Source organism: Nannobrachium achirus (assembly GCF_963921795.1).
Source record: "Nannobrachium achirus genome assembly, chromosome: 15".
NCBI classification, from domain to species: domain Eukaryota; kingdom Metazoa; phylum Chordata; class Actinopteri; order Myctophiformes; family Myctophidae; genus Nannobrachium; species Nannobrachium achirus.
Genome location: NC_137822.1, coordinates 27,957,910 through 27,975,683, shown reverse-complemented (window position 1 = coordinate 27,975,683; position 17,774 = coordinate 27,957,910). Strand labels below are relative to the sequence as shown.

Below are 17,774 nucleotides of genomic sequence, written 5' to 3'. Positions count from 1 at the left end.
CGCTGCAGGGGAAAGTGCTCTATAAAGCGGACTGGTTACTCCGAGCCGTCAGCTAATTGAGCCATAGATCAGTTTTATTTCAGCCAGCAGGACGGTGGAACTCAGACTCTGAGGAAACACAGGCTGTGATGGATGAGACCACGGCCCCCACTTTAACACATAACGTCACCGGGACCCGCACACCTTCCGTCTCGCCGTGCTTAGCGAGACAAAAGGGGTCAAAAATACATTTTTGCGCGAGGACACACGCATGCAGGCCTCATCAGTGTTTGAGTTGCCTGGTGGTGGTGGTGTGTGGGTGTGTGTGTGGGTGAGGGGGGGGGGGGGTTATTGCTGAAGAGGAGAACGAGATCTAAAGAGGAAGTGAGTGAATAAACACTCGGGGGGGAGGGGGAAATAATACGGTGATTGGGGTTATCTGTGTGACACTCCCGAGAGGGCGGGGTGGGAGAGGAGGAAGTCGAGGTCTGGGAGTGTGAATCGAGAGTGCTCCACGTGCACACATAGACATCAAAGGGGGCTTGAGCCCCTGCCCTTTTATCCGTCTGTAAAAAGTGCCCTCTCCAGACCATGAATGCAGTTTTCACTACGGTGAAACAAACGCAAATGCCCTCTTTCCATGCCATACCTGAACGCAGCATTCAAGAGAAATGTCTTGTCCGGACTCTCCTGAACTTGAATGCAGCATCTTATGTTGAAAGAATTGCCCTTTCTGTGTAGAAATCCATGTCGTTACGCCACGTCTCCAGTATTGACTTGATTATGCTTAGTTCAGTGTCCAGCACCGAAAATAGCCGACCTCCAAGCTCACAACGCGTCGCACTTTGTGAGCTTGGAGGTCGGCTATTTTCGCTATTTTCACCAAAAGGCCCTTTTAGAAATGTCAGCCCCTGCCTCTCTAACATTCTCTGATCTGCATGTCCCTGTCGACGTGGGAGGAGAGAGATGTTTAGCCGCGAGAGGACGGAGAGAAAACGTGCGATGAGAGAGAGGCTTGGCGGTGACTATACAGCCAACCAAGGCCACCACGGTGACAGATCACAGCACCATCCTTTTCTTTTTGTTGTTGCTCTCTCTCCTGGTCAATGCAATATCTTCTGCGATGACAGCTGATGGCACGATAGATGCTGCCCCTTGAACGTAATGACTGGGACGGCGGGACCGATGAAAGAGGGAGGAGGCAGGAAAAAAAGGGAGAGAAAACAGAGAGGAAGAGAGAGAATGGGAGACGGATAGAGAGAAAGAGAGAGAGAGAGAGAATCAGAGGCCAAAGACATGTAAAGCTCTCGCTCGCAAAAAGACAACACTCGTGACCCCGGTGTCTTCCGCACCCATCAATCTCGCCAGTGTTTCTCCCTCCTTGGCCTTGGTACCAGAGGTCACATTTCTCATCCCTCCTGGGGTCACTTCCACAATCACCCACCCTTGAGTACAACACATATATATATATCCCCTGCTGTCAGCCGTGGACCCCCTGAGATGCACCTGTGGAGTGGGAGTTAGAGAGAGGGAGAGAGAGAGAGAGAGAGCAGGGGCGTCACAAGGGGGTTACCAGGGCCCAAGGTGGAGGTGCCTTAATTATTTTAAACTAAAATAGCAGATATACAAGCTCACAGCCCGGCACTCGGTTGTAGATCTGTTATTTTTGAAAGGTCATGAAAATGTGTGCAAATCTTTGAATGTATGTATTTTTTTAAGCGAGCATTTGTAACTAAGATTTTGCTTCTGGGGAGGGTCCCTGGAACTAATGTTTTGAGGGTTAGGGTCATCCTTTCCCGGGGTCCTTGACATGAAAAAGTTTGAGCACCACTGACATAAAAACAGTTTTTTTTTTTTTTTCTTCAAAAAACCTTAGAAGGATTTGAAATATTCAAAGACTTTTCAAAAATAGCAGATCTACAAGCATTCTGTGCCGCGCTGTGAGCTTGTATATCTGCTATTTTTCAATAGTTGAAGTACCCGGGGCCCAGAATTTGGTGAGACACCCCTGGACAGAGAGAGAGAGAGAGAGAGAGAGAGAGAGAGAGAGAGTGTGTGTGGAGCTCATAGACGGTGCGCTGCAGTCTTCATGACAGAGAGGTCAGGTCATGGATGTAAACACACACAGCCTGCAGCCTGTCTGTTCTCAGCAGACATGGAGGCAGTCATGTGTCAACTAATAGGTCCACATGCAAAGAGAAATCTAGCAGACAGAGAGACGGAAATTCAAGGCTATGCTAAAAGCTGTGAGATGTGTAATACCGGACGAATGGGGAATGATAAATGGATTTAAAAAAATCACACCTAGTGTGAAGTGAGTGGAGCTGTTCATTTCATTAAGCGTCCCGCGAAGCTTGGCCAATGGGTCCCTGGACGTACAATAAACGTTGAGCACTTTGTGCCATTGTGCCAAGATGTACTGTAGGTCAGATGTAGGCCATGCTTCGGGACGCTTTGTACTGGACAAAGCCAGATGTTGGAGCTTCGCTCCGTCCAGGAGCACTGCTCAAAAAACAGGATATCAGCGTCACACTGTTGAATTTGTTTTCACTGCTTCGTCCAGCAGATGACTGCTCAGATGGCTGAGATGGCGATGACAAAAGGTTTTGACAGTTTTTGGCCTATACAGGAACTGTTAGTCAAGTGCATTACACTCTGCCATACCTCGACGACACCTTTGACCAACCTACATAAAACCTAACTTCGCTGCATTCCTCTCTCTCTCTTTTCCCTCTTATCGCAGACTCATCGGGTCAGGTGACCTCGTCGCCCCTGGGCTCGCCCACGTCCCATCGCGGCATGCACCCGTCCCTGCTGAGCCCCACCTCCATGGGCGCATCGGGCTCCCTGCACTCTCCCATCAGCTCGCTGAGCTCCCCAACGGCCTGGGCTCCCCCTTCTCCGTCATCAGCTCCCCCATGGGTCACTCCATGGACCTCCCCCGGCATGGGTTACGGCCCCAGCGTCAGCCCCCAGGTAAGGCCTGTGACAGAACCCACCGCAGGCAGCAGTGCTCCTCGAAAGGGATCCCCCCCCCAGAGGTCCTTGAGGGGCTTCCAGGGGCCCCCAGAGGTCCTTGAGGGGGTTCCAGGGGGCCCCAGCTAAATCTGTAAATATAGCTCTGCTCTGCCGAGTGGTCGGCGGAAAGAAATGAGGGCAAGTATGTTTTGGGCGAGCAATCTGGTTACCTTTCAGATGGGGGTCGTGGCCAGATACAAATTTGGGGATCCTTTACATCAGGGGTCTTCAAAGTTTTCAGGCCAAGGACCCCATAGTTGAGAGAGGAGAGATGAAGCAGGGACCCCCACAACCTTCTCATAGATTCCACATAGTTTTATCGTTTGACAGCAAAATCATTAGTGTATTTTGTATTCATGTCAATTTGTGTTTTCACCTCAGATACGTATTTACCCACTTGAATCGTCAATACGTAACTTGACATTTCATTCTGTACTAAGTCTGCTCTTTTTCCACTCTACACCAAACGTCTTTGCCGAAAATAGCCGATCTACAAGCTCACAATGAGCTTGTAGATCAGCTATTTTTTGGCTGAAGTTCTCAGAATATGGACACTAGGGTTCAAGTGGTTAATATAAAAAAGGAGAAAAAAAGGTTTCTATCACACCAAAGATTTGGAGGACCCCCAACTCTGAGGACCCCCTAGGGTCCCGGAGCCCCTGTTGAGGGACCCTGGCTTTACATGAAAATATTTGAGAACCTGCACTGCACAACGGAGTTCCTAGCCATGCTTGCAACTCTTTTTTAGCCTGTTTGTTTTTCCATTTCGATCACTGCTGGTGTTGCTATAGTAACTCAACGTTCAGTCAGCTAACATTAATGAAGCCTATACTATTTCTAATTCTGGCGTCCAAGCAATTTGTGGATATCCACGCTGTCAGGCCAAATTACAATGAGGCCCCGACCGCGTTTTCAACCGAGGGTTGACGTGTGACGTGTGTTTTGGTTGAAAAGATTCACGGGTCGCGCAAAGAAATGTCTAAATCCCAGTTGGCTGGTTCCCATCTTGTGAGTGACAGTAGTACGATCCAATCACAGGCAAGTAGAGTTGAAACCCCGCCTCCCACAGCCCTATTCGAGCGGTCCGGCAGCAGGCTGAGAAGGGCTGTTGTAGGGATGGGACGATAAGCGATATTATCGTTATCGTGATAAAAAAAAAAAGACTTGTGAAAATCGTATTGTGGAGTTTTAATTTACCGTGATATCCTCCTCCGTCATGCACTGGGATCCATTCACCTTTTATTTGCAGAGCTGCATATCCGGTACCATTTAATCGCTCTAATTGGTAAAAACGTACTTAAATATACGTACTTGATACAGTCTTTTTGAGCTGTGTGAAGCACAGGCTCCCTATACGTGGCTGTGTGGGTCTGTGTGTCTGTCTGTCTGTCTGTCTGTGTGTCCTGTGTGTGTGTCTGTGTGTATGTAGCCTGAACTTCCTAAACTTCGGCACGCCACTAGTCCCACAGTTTTGCCACAACACACTCGCGCCATATGTCAATCGACCGGCTTACTCGGGAATCGTGGGCTATTACTTTTCTAAGAGAAAGGTTCTATAGTTTAATTGATATTAATTTATTAGTGAATTAATTTTCCCCATTGACTTATAATGGGAATTGCAAAAACTCACATTCAATTATTTGTCTCTCGCAAACCATAGGGCTAGAGTTTCAAGACTTGGAGAGGAGGTTCATAATGATTTCAAGGATTAAATAAAAAAATAATTGTGTCATTTGGCCGCATGGTGGCGCCATAACACCCCACTTTACGTTTTGGCCTGTAACTCTTGAACCGTAGGTCGGAAAATTAAAAATATGTTTTCCCTGGATTCCTTGGGTCATGACGCATCTCCCCATATAGGCCACGCCCATTTGCGCCATGATAGATTTTCCTGCCATCTTGAATTTTCTCCAAAACACACTTTTTGCTCCTTCTCCTACATATTTTCTTCAAATGTCACAAAAATCGGTACACATGATCCACACACACACACACACACACACACACACACACACACACACACACACACACACAACACACACACACACACAGCTCCACTTCACACGGGTGTGATTTTTTCACTTTCTATCAAATGTCTTTGCCAAAAAAATAGCCGGTCTACAAGCTCACAACGCGTCACAGATCTGCAATTTTTTTGGCAAATGTTCCGCCCAGGATAATGGATTTTGATTATCGCGATAATATCGTAAATCGCGATTTATTTTGTCACAATAATGACATTTTCGTATCGTCCCATCCCCAAAGGGCTGACATCTTTAACCGTTTGGAATCTGTGTCCAAGTGGGCTGATACTGTGGAAACTGATTTGTACCCGCGACTTTAATGGCACAGAGAGGCAAAGCAGCATAGTGGAAAAAGGGCAACAGATACTGTGTGTGCTTGCACAGTATATGAGAATACACGTGGAAATAGTATATCGTCGCTGTCGGGCAGAAACCTTGTATCTCCAAGTTTCAAATTTGTATTTTTTTTCGCAAAGTAAAGCCCTGCTTCATCATACAAGGCCGTCGCACAAAAGTAGTGAAAACAGCAGATCAACAACTGCATTGTGTGCTTGTAGATCGGCTATTTTCACTAGTTTAGTTTATTTTTTAAATGATAAATACAAAATGAACGGTTTTGGACAAGGTTTCCACCCGACAACGACGATATTAACGCGCATTTCCACGTACCTACGCACGCGCGCGCGCACGCACACACACACACACACACACAGACACACACGCACGCGCACTCACACTCACACTCACAGTGGTAAAAATAAAAGAAGTAGTGACTTGGCAAAGACATGTCACATGGGGATATATTAATTCTCCATAACCCTGCGAATGAGAATGGAACAGATGTGTAGAATGTGTTCGTAGCTTAAAAAAAAGAAATAAGAAAATCCATCAACGCACACAGGCAGCTAACTACACAATGCAAGTCCAAAGTAGTCCGCTCCCGAATTAAGGACACCAGGCAACAATAGTACGTTACCGTAGCAACGCTGAACAAATGAATGACTGAGAACCATCCTGGAAGATGTTTTCGGCAATTATGGAGTCCCGTCGTCCCGTTGTTGAGCAAATCACTAATACATGCAAAACACATTTGTCTCGTCTCATGCCGTCGAGGGTGCGGATTTTACGCCCAATGTAGCAACACTTTTGATGTCACATCAGAATAACGCCATTTAGGTTGAAAATTGGTTGCTTTTTAAATCCTCTACAAAATAAGATTTAGTGTAGAGTGACAACAGTAGGGGTCCGGATATAGAGCCCTGGGAGACTCCAATCAATGAACTATGGGTTTTAAAGGGGTACTGTCACCTAAAGGGGTTGAGGGGCAGATTACACTGTGACATGAGCTTCTCTGAAAACGGTCTGAAACAGTCTGAAGCTCATGTCACAGTGTAATCTGCCCCTCGCCCCCCAACAACAGCTGACCAGTACAGTAAGTAGTCATACAGTCAGGCTATCAAGACTCTGAACCCCTAGTTGCTCCCGGTGAGTAGGTTGGTGCCTTGCATGGTTTCCTCCGCCATCGGTGTATGAACGTGTGTGTGAATGGGTGAATGTAATGCACAATCTATGTAAAGCGCCTTGGATAAAAGCGATATATAAATGCACCATTTACCATTTATCTATACAGACAATTAATTTGATTGGCTTATAATCGCGCATCCCGACAATGACATCATAAAAATATTATCTTGTTTTTTAAGATGATTCTTAAAGTGACAGGTGACAGGCCCCCTTTAAGTGATTAAGGGGGGTAAACATACAGTAGCAACCCAAAGCTGTAGTTGTTATACTTGTATTCTTGCAGGTATGCTATGCACACACTCTAAATACATACGGCACATACATCAGTAAAATAAGCAGGCAGACCAAGTGTGCGTGCAGAGCCTTATCGTGTTACACAGCTCCTATATGGACTTGTCCAGCTTGTCATCTTGTCATCACGTTACACACCCCGTTGTCGCTGTTATACAAGCTTGTGTGCAAATGTCATTGTTTGACAGAGGTAAGGAATGTGACGTATGGGCTGCTGGCATGTAGAGATATGGGAGTCACGTATGTATCGCATTTCACATGACATGACTTACACTTCAGGACACATTAAGGTACAGTACATGGCTACCTCGCACGCCCCACTCACGCACCGCGTCCAAGTATCTCAGAAATGCCAGACGAACATGTTACGAAGACCCTTGCGCGCGGGGGAAAAGACACGGACACTGACTGCGCGGGCTACAAGCAACGTGGCGAGCACACATATCGTTGTTGTCAGGCGGACACCGTGTATGTTCAAAATCGTTTGTTTTGTATTTATCATTTTAAAAATGATTTAAACTAGTGAAAAACAGCCGATCTACAAGCACACAACGCCTCGCACCGCTAGGCGGTGTGTGCTTGTAGATCGGCTATTTTCACTATTTTTGTGCGACAGTCTTGTATGATGAAGCAGGGCTTTAAAGTTGTAGTTCACCCCCAAAATGACTTTTTTCTATTGATTACTCTCACCATGGAGACTTGAGTTCAATAATATATATATATTTTTTTTGTATTTGTCACATTGCCAAGACAAAAATTTGAATTTAGTCAGTTTACCTCCACTGATTCCGGATGGGGACCCAAAAGCATTTGGATCCCCATCCGGAATCAATGGGGGTAAATGTATTGTTATCAAATTATTGTCTTATAGGAATGCAACAAAAACTCAAAAATATTATTGAACGCAAGTGTCCATAACATGAGTAATCAATAGAAAAAAAGTCATTTTAGGGGTGACTCCTACTCCTTTAAGCTTATGGAAAAAACATACGAGGTCTCTACGCGACAGTGAGGACATGAATTTGAAACTCACACGACACACGCACACGGTTGTTAAAAAGGCAAACACACAGTGAGAATCCTCAGCGTTCATCTGTCCCGTTCGTAGCTCTGAGAGGGTTTCGTTCGGTTGCGCTTGTGTGCTCTCAGAGTGAAAACGAGCGGCGAGGATTTGAGTGTGTGTGAGCAGCGGAGCCCCACCGGGGGATCAGACTGAGGCCCCACTCTGACCCTCTGCCACAGTTTAATCAATGCTCATTCAAGTAGGATTCCACAGTTCTTCTGCTCTGTCATTCATGCCTCTATAAGCCGGGGCCGCTGCTCGTTCTATCTCCCTCCCCACCCTGTCACGCATTCTTTTATGTCCCCCCTTATCCCCGTCCCCTCGCGCTGTCCCCTAAGATCTGTCTCTCTTTTTTTCTCCCCCCCCCCCCCCCCCCCCATATTTGCACATTCACTTTTTGTCCTCTTCTCCTCTCAAGCACAATGTGTCTGTCTTTCTCTCTCTCTCTCTCCCCCTCATTTTTCCAACTCTCTCTCTCTCTCTCTCTCTCTCTCTCTCTCTCTCTCACTCTCTCTCTCTCTCCCTCCGTCCTCTCTCTCCATCTCTTTTATTCCACCAAATAAGCAGTTCCAGCTTCATTGGTATAGAGAGAAAAAGAAGAAAAAGTCACAATTAAGACATCAAAGCCTGCGGTGTCCCAGTTTCCTTTTTGAGCCATATCTACAATTGAACCCCTCCCCTCCCCTCCCGCCCCCCCCCCCCCAAAAAAAAAAAAAGAAGAAAGAAAAAAAGTAACAGCCCCACTTTTTTTTGAGTGTGTTTGTTAATAATTACGTTAAAAGGCGTCCGCATGCATGCAGCGCTGCGATGCTATTCGGAAACGGGCCTTCTCTCTTATAGCTTCTATTGGGGGGCTTATCTGTGCATTTTTCGGAGTGAAAGTGTCCCCTATGTAATGGAGTTAAGTGTGGATTAAGGCCAGTTTTAGAAAGCCGCCGGAATATTTCATTGCTAGAAAGCCCCCCCCCCCCTCCTCACACACACACACACACACACACACACACACACACACACACACACACACACACACACACACACACACACACACACACACACACACACACACACACACACACACCACACCCCACTCCATCCCCACCAAGCTTCCCTCCATCCCCTTCCACCAGCAAACACTCACCTCCAATGATCCTCCTCTCCTCTGCGTCTTAAGCCCGATTTCATACTTCGTCCGCGACGGTGCCACACGCCGGAAAATCGCAGACCTACAAGCTCGTAGGAGCTTGTAGGTCTGCAATTTTCCGGACGTGCGGCACGGCCGTGTGGCGGAGCATACGTTTGGCTTTAATGCTGGTGCTTTCATTTGCGTTCTGACGTCTCCATCCCAGAGCGCTAGCACCACTCAGTATTCAGCTCGCGTGTTTGGGTTTTAGACAGCGTTACTGCAGATGTTGTTTTTCTTTTTTTTTGGTTCAGTCTGTCTCCATGTGGAGGAATGTCAGAGAAGGTGCTTGTGTTGAGCGATTTATTAATACAGAGGACCAAATTCGGACAATTTTCATTCAGTTGTTGAATAGGGAAGGACATACTGCATACACAGTATCATCATCCTCTTTAACCACATCCCTACCACGTCCCTATGTACTGGGCATAAACAAACATTCTGCGAAGCTCGTTGTGAGCTTGTAGATCGGCTAGTTTTATCAAAAAGATTTGGTGTGACGTGGGGGGGGAGACCTAGTATGGACTCCTGTGGGACACAGCTGTCAATAAACTATAAGGATCAGAAGTATGTTGTTATAAGAATGAATGAAGAATAAAATGAATAGGACCAGACAGTGGCACTGGCTCAGAAGGTAGAGAGCCGGCATCTTGAGAGTGGGAAGGTTCTATAAGGGTGCAGATTTAAACAAACTTGTTATATTACAGTTTGTGCCATCATGTTTGTTATGGGCTCGCATGGTGCAGGAATAGAACTATCCGCTTCATCCCAACTGTCGCGTCGTGCCCTGCAACCCAGAATAACTTAAACGACCTTTCCAACCCACAGGCGGTGAATGTTTACATTATGGCTTACAGTTGACAGTTACACTATCACTAATTAGCAGACCTGCCAAGCCGTACACGAAATGCGTACCTGGCACGCATTTTGACGCCCAAGTGCTGTACACTGGTACGCTTTATCAAGTATGCAAAAATGCCGTGCAAGTTTGATAGGACACTGCAGTACTCAAGTCTGCACGCTCAGCAGAGTGCACATCTCCATGAGGAGAGGCATGCCCTAATAATAATACTGACGACATAATATCCTCCAAATTCTTTTGTCTGTTCGCCTCACTCTGTCTGTGTGTGTGCGTGTGTGTGTGTCTCTCTCTCTGTCTATCTCTCTACCTCTCTGCATCAGTACGATGCTGTGTTGAAGAGACAATAGTGCTTGCTTGTAGCGATCTTTAGAAATGTCCTTAGAAAACCAACTGCTCCCGAAGTGCCGGTTGAATGTGTCTGTGAATAGATCAATGTAATGCACATAGCAAAGCGCTGTGGATGAAGGCAATATAGAAATATACTTAGGGAAAAGTCTGATTAGGGGGAAGTAGTCCCACTGAATAGGAATCTGCTTCTGTGAAATCCTCAGTGTTGGTTTTACTTTGAGATCGAGAGTGTAGGCCTACAAATGGAGCTGTATAGGTGTGCACTGTGCAGATTGTAATCAAAATGGTTATTATAATAAAGATCGTGTCATGTTTGTCGTACAGGAATGAGACTCTGGTTGATAGCTGTCGCTTTGTGCCCCACAGCCCAGATTAACTTAAACGGCCTTTCAAACCGCAGGCGGTGACTGTTTACATTGTGGCTTACCGTTGACAGTTACACCATCACTAATTAGGGTGGTGGCTGTAGCCACCAGCCACCAGCTGGCAGATGTGTTAATAGCAGGGTAACTAATAGTGTAATCGCTCTAAGGAATTGTGTGTTAAAGTAAAACACTACTAATGCAATGTAGGTAATATAAGGTTCTGTAATTAAGGTAACTTAACGCAGCTGTATGTAATAGTAAGGCATGGTAAGTCATGTGCGTGCTGTAGCTTGCAGGGTAGTTCAGGCAGATACACTCAAGAGCAGTGGTGTAACAGTAACTAAGTACATTTACTTAAATACAGTACAACTTTGCTTAATTGTTATACGTTACTTGAGTATTTCAAATGTCCAGTACTTTGACATCTACACCATTACATCTCAGAGGCAAATATTGTACTTTTACTCCACTACAATTATTTGAAAACTTTGGTTACTACTAGTTACTTTGTAGATTTTGGTTACAAAACATACATTAACCACTTGTACATTTCGACCATTTGAAAATAGCACATCTACAAGTTCAAAATGTGTTGCCATGCGATGCATTGTGAGCTTGAAGAAGATCTGCCATTTTCAAAATATTTGTATACATTTGAAAACTTGTGAAATGGGACATTCTGAGTACTTTGTACTTTTGGTACTTTAAGTATATTTTGATTCCAATACTTATGTACTTTTACTCAAATAAAATTTGATTACCGGACTTGTACGATTAAGTAAAATATGTGAGTACTTTTTCCACCACTGCTCAAGAGGTTTACAGCAGGGGTCTTCAACATTTTCAGGCCAAGGACCCCTTAGTTGAGAGAGAGATGAAGCAGGGACCCCTACAACCTGTTCATAGATTCCATATAGTTTCATTGTTTGACAGCACAATCATCAGTGTGTTTTGGATTCATGTCATTTTGTGTTTTCAGATATTTAACCACTTGAACGGTCAATACTTAATAAACTTGACCTTAAACTCTGTACTTAGTCTACTCTTTTTCCCCTCAACACCAAACCTCTTTGCCAAAAATAGCCGATCTACAAGCTCACAACGCCTCGCAGCGCGAGGCATTGTGAGCTTGTAGATCGGCTATTTTTGGCTAAAGTTCTCAGAATAAGGACACTAGGGTTCAAGTGGTTAATATAAAGAAGGAGAAAAAAAGTTTATATCACACAAAGATTTGGAGGACCCCCTGTAGTAACTCTGAGGACCTCCAGGGGGTCCCGGACGCCCCTGTTGAAGACCCTTTGGTTTACAGCACATGCACACGCACCGCTGTGTGTGGGTGTGTATGTGACGTGTCATTACAGCTCATGTGTCAGGCGGCTGACCCATTTGGCGGTCTATTTAAGCTCACCTCATTCACAGGTGTTCCCATCGCTGTCAGTGTCGCTGGAGGTGGGCATGCCAGTGTTTGTGCCCACCAGTGGGCCCTGCTTTCCTTAAGGGTTCTGTTTTCCACTGGGGTGGATTTTTATACTGTTGTAAGTTCTCAAACTTTTTATTTATTTCAAGTTCACCCATAACTCTGAGAGTACACGAATGTGTACATTCTCAGAATTACAGACCTGTGAGGCAGTGGTTCTCAATCTTTTCAGGACGCGACCCCCCAAATAATCATATTTTAACTGGGGACCCCCCGACCCTGATGAGCACTAAGAGTTAAGGCATTACATTTTGTATAACATGGTTCTATGGTGAAAATAGCTGATCTACATGCTCACATTTATGTAGATCGTCTATTTTCACAATTTCTGCCTCTAATATTTGATAGTTTGACCAATGTTTAATTTGTCATTTTAGAAGTACTAAGAAATCCTTAAATTGTCACTTTAGAAATGTGCATAACACTTTATACACTTAAACTGTATGTTGATTTGTTTACAGTTGAGTGAGAAAACAATGTTGCACATTAAGTTAATCATTTGGGGACCCCCCCCAAAACAATTTGGGGACCCCCATGCGGGTCCCGACCCACAGGTTGAGAACCACTGCTATAAGGGTCCATTTGGAACCCCCTTAAGGAACCCAGAAGGTCACTTTGTCCAAATTTGAGAACCACTGTACTGTATATCCCTGCCAGCAAGCTCAAATACAATATTCACACAATATTATATTTTATAAATACAATGTTTTCCATCTAACTGTGAGTTATATCACTGAACCGTATGAGGATGTTAGCTGTTAAGGGTGGTAGTTTCCGAAACTGAGATTAGTGATCGTTGATTGAAAGGGTGTAGCCTGCCTGTTACATTTCCTTTAGTATTGTACTTGAGTAAAATAAATACTTGGCTTCTGACTTTCACTCAACTGCATTTCAAAGACTATTGTACAATGGTGAAAAATGAAAATATCAATCTTCAAGCTCACACTATTTTCAGAACAACTTAACTTGAATATTTACTACTCCAGTACTGTTTCTTTTAGCGATGCCTCAGCGCTCCAATGCTTGACTGTGTGTGTAATAGAACTGTGTTGTACAAAATGCAATTCCTCGGTTCTTGGTGCTCGTCAGGGTGGGGGGGGTTAAATAGGATTATTTGGGGGTCGCGGCCTGGAAAGTTTGAGAACCACTGGCCTAACTTCTCAGCTTGAAGGTGTTGTGTTGGGTTGGAAGCAAAACACTACACATTTAGTCAGGAACACTCACGTCTAAGTAGATTTAACCATTTTATTGCATAAATGGAATACAGTTAATCTTGGCGTTAATGGGCTCCGCGTTCGGAGATGTTCCCTGAATGTTGTGCATGCTTTTTGAGCATGCTAAGTAAAATCAGCTAACGCTAAGTAATACCCCCCATAGGGATACAATAGCAGAACATAGCACTACTGTACATTGACATGTAACTGTGGAATGAGAACAGAGCTGACTGACAGCTGACTACAGCTGGGCGGGACGACTCCCGTGTCCTGCATAATGCTGACACTTCAATTAGACACCACTGATCTAGTCCAGTAGTTTACAGTTTACAGTTCACAGTTTAGGCATTTAGCAGACCAAAGCGACTTACAATAAGCAGATAAAACATCACAATAATAAACAAGATAAATTGTCAGTACATCAACAGCAATATAACAAATGCAAATGATATCTATCTAGAAAAAACACAATATAATCAGTAAAGAAAAAAGGTTCTAAAAACCAAAAAAAAAAAAAAAAAAATGCTAACTAGCTTCATGTATGGTCATTGATTTTTCAGTAGTTGCGACCGTTAGGGAGCAGTTTACTATGAAAACCTCCACCGGCCGTCCGTCCGTCACACGTCACACGTCACACCTTTGCCCTGCTCATATCTCCGCATCAGTATGACATCACACCACATGTGTACACAAACCTTTGTGTACGTTGCTGTGGCAACAGTCTGTTGTTGCTGGTTTGTTAGTGTACGTTAGCAACCACCTTAGCAACCATGGTTTTACCCTAGCAACCAACTGTTTACCCTAGCAACCAACTGTTTACCATAGCAACCATGTTTTTTTACCCTAGCAACCAACTGTTTACCATAGCAACCAGATACGCAGAGCAGGGATCTCCATATATGGGCATAAACAGGTGACATCACACTGATGTCAGATACTCAGAGCAGGGATTTCTCCATAATATATGGGCATAAAAGGGATTCTGTTAGGGATCTCCATATATGGGCATAAAAGGGATTCTGTTAGGGATCTCCATATATGGGCATACAAGGGATTCTGTTAGGGATCTCCATATATGGGCATAAAAGGGATTCTGTTAGCTGTTAGTGATCTCCATATATGGGCATAAAAGGGATGCTGTTAGGGATCTCCATATATGGGCATAAAAGGGATTCTGTTAGGGATCTCCATATATGGGCATACAAGGGATTCTGTTAGGGATCTCCATATATGGGCATAAAAGGGATTCTCTGTTAGGGATCTCCATGGGCATAAAAGGGATTCTGTTAGGGATCTCCATATATGGGCATAAAAGGGATTCTGTTAGGGATCTCCATATATGGGCATAAAAGGGATTCTGTTAGGGATCTCCATATATGGGCATAAAAGGGATTCTGTTAGCTGTTAGTGATCTCCATATATGGGCATAAAAGGGATTCTGTTAGGGATCTCCATATATGGGCATGAAAGGGATTCTGTTAGGGATCTCCATATATGGGCATAAAAGGGATTCTGTTAGGGATCTCCATATATGGGCATAAAAGGGATGGTATCCCAGATGATGCCCTGTTAGGAGATCCACACTAACAGAATCCATATATGGTCCTACCGACAGCTGCTATAAGCCAACCCTGGCGATAAGGTCTGAGTCGAAGAAATGCTTCTTTCCTGGCAAGAATTGCCCCTTTATACTGTAGGGCTCGTTTGTGTATTGTATGACATCACGCCACATCATCGGCTGAGGACTGTGTGATGTCATCATATCTCCATATATGGAGACATAAGTTGCTCATGCCCAAATATGGGCTGGTGAGGTCAGATTTAGTGTGATGCGTAGGTTATCTCCATATATGGAGATTCAACTTCAATGAGTAACCATGGCAAACTGTCAACTGCCCGTATGTCTTGATAATTGGTAAAACAAACTTTTGGCCTATTTGTGGAGATAAGCGACCAACGGTCGCTTATCTCCCGATTAGGGAGTCTTACTGGTGCTAAGGGTTTAGGTGGAGTCTGAAAAGGTGAGTCTTCAGTCCACGGCGAAAGCTAGCGAGTGAGTCCGTTGTTCTTAGTGCGACAGGAAGTTTATTCCACAACTTGGGGGCCAGGAGGGCAAACTGTCTCGGACGAGTGGATTTTTGCCCTGGGGTTTTTATCGAGGGTTCTGTCAGCATCCCTGTGTTGGCTGATCTAAGTGAACGGGTGGGGGTGTATGTGTTGATCAGGTTTTGGAGGTATGGAGGAGCCATACCTTTGGCTGCATTGAAGGTCAGCATCAGTGTTTTGTATTCAGAGTAGTTCTCAAAGTGTGAGAACCTAGGGTTCCTTGGGGGTTCCAAATGGACCCCTACAGCTCTGTAACTCTTGAGAGCTATCGGATCCTTGAAATGACAACGTTTAAGACCGTGACTAATCACGTTCTAACTTCCATGTGGATGTCAGACTTCACGTGACCAGTCTGTGACGTCAATCATATAATATGACTCCATATCTGGGCAAGGTTTCAGCACAATCCGACTGCCATTCACTTCCATTATTACATTAGAGTAGTTGTACAGTATGTTTCAACTTTCTCTGCCTATTCTGGCAGTGTGCACAAGACATTTGGCGCTGGTCGGTCCAGGGGGTTTGCGAGATTAGTCTCGGACAAACGGGCACACAGACCCTCTTCTAGATGGCTATAGCCTCCTACAGAGCCTCAGCAAGTTAGATTAAACCAATTTATAAATGAAAGAAATGGAGGGCAATACGAGGAAAGAGAGAGAGAGAAACAAGCTGAACAAAACGTCTTTTCTTTAGTGTAACGTTGTGTCTACCAGCAGCCAAACCACAAGTAGAGGCTGAGCCAAGTCCCTCTGGAAGCAGCCAGATCTTCTTCCATCTTCAGCCACAGTCAGGGGCGTCACAAGGGGGGGGGGGACTGAGTTACTAGGGTCCAAGATGGAGGGGCCTTAATTATGTTATACTTTAGCTATTGAAAAATAGCAGATATACAAGCTTCTAGCTTGCTTCAAGCTTGCTTCTGGGGAGTGCCTGGAACTAAATACTTTGATATGGGGGGTCCGTGGCCAAATACACATCATTTTGGGGGTCCTTCACGTGAAAAAGTTTGAGCACCACTGACATAGAAACATAGGTTTATAAAAAATATATACACAAATGTAAAAAAAAAAAAAAAAAAAAAAAAAGGCAGATCTACAAGGTCGCAGCGCATCACTCGGTGCCGCACTGTGAGCTTGTATATCTGCTATTTTTTCAATAGTTAAAGCACAAAATAATGCGTAATAAATGCGTTCCCAGTTCCCCCTATATGAAGAACATTCATGGGGGGCCTTGTATCCTTGTACCCAGGGCCCAGAGTTTGGTGTGACACCCCTGGGCCACAGTCATGGTACGTCCCTCCAAGCAGACTTGGTGACAGGCTGCGGGTGACAGCTCGCTGCACAGGGGTGGCGGCGGCGTGTCATCCCCCCGGAGCACCCTTTCATCTCGTTTTCCCTCCTTTGCCTTTTTCCAGCGACTCCCATAAGTTTAGCGTCTCCAATGTTTTCAGGCTGACGTTCGTTCGTTCATTCATTCACTGGCTGCACCGCCCCAGCCGGTCACAGTTTGTGCCACATATTGTCTCACATTAGAATAGCATCTGCATTGTTCCAGAGTGCGTGTGCGGGAAAGGGGGAGGGGGGAGGGGTGGTGGTGGTGTTTTGACTGAAAGAATTCCTCTCTGAGGCGAAATGGATACTTTGTCCTTCTTTGAGTGGGTTTTTTTTTTTTGCAGTTATTAGCCCAGTCTTCCTCCTCCACCACCACCACCACTACCCGTGTCTCTTTCCTGGAATGTTCAGAGAGAGAGGGAGAGGGAGAGAGAGAGAGAGAGAGAGAGAGAGGGAGAGAGAGAGGGATAGAGAGAGGGAGAGGGAGAGAGAGAGATTTCCCGGGGCGTCTGAACAAGGGGGGCAGTACCCGGCCACAACCATGCCCATTAGGATTCGAAAAACCAAGTCGGTGGTTGTTGTGTGTCCGTGTCTGTCTGTGGGCCCCGAGCCCACAGACAATAATACCCCACCATCGCCCCTCCTCCCCCCCCGATCAGTGCCGCCGCTGGCCTCCGCAAACTTCCAGACAGCTGGGAGAGATTACGTACAACAGGGGTGGAACTCATTTTTTACACAATTCCAGTGACAATGGCGAAGACTGTCTGTCTGTCTGTCTCGAAAGCTGTTGTTTCTTTCTGAAAGGGAGCCTTTATTATTATCACCGCCGCAGCCACGGAGTCCAGTGGCGTCAGTTCGGGCAAAAGCTAAGGTATGGCAACAGGCGCGCCTGCAAGACACCAGTTATGTTGCCATACCTTAGCGGCAGGCATGATGAATTCATTTTAAGAAGTACATTTTGGAGTTTGTATGTTCCCCCCCTTATCTCCTAGGGT

At 45.2% G+C, this 17,774-nt stretch overlaps 1 protein-coding gene across 1 annotated transcript in view; it reads left to right on the top strand.

The window, feature by feature from the left end:
* rxraa (retinoid X receptor, alpha a) overlaps positions 1–17,774 on the top strand; it is a 269,828-nt gene that overhangs the window by 177,611 nt on the left and 74,443 nt on the right. The window contains 3 exon segments of the mRNA XM_080743804.1: positions 2,723–2,851; positions 2,854–2,912; positions 2,914–2,955. Of these exon segments, the coding sequence (XP_080599930.1) occupies positions 2,723–2,851; positions 2,854–2,912; positions 2,914–2,955 (230 nt within the window).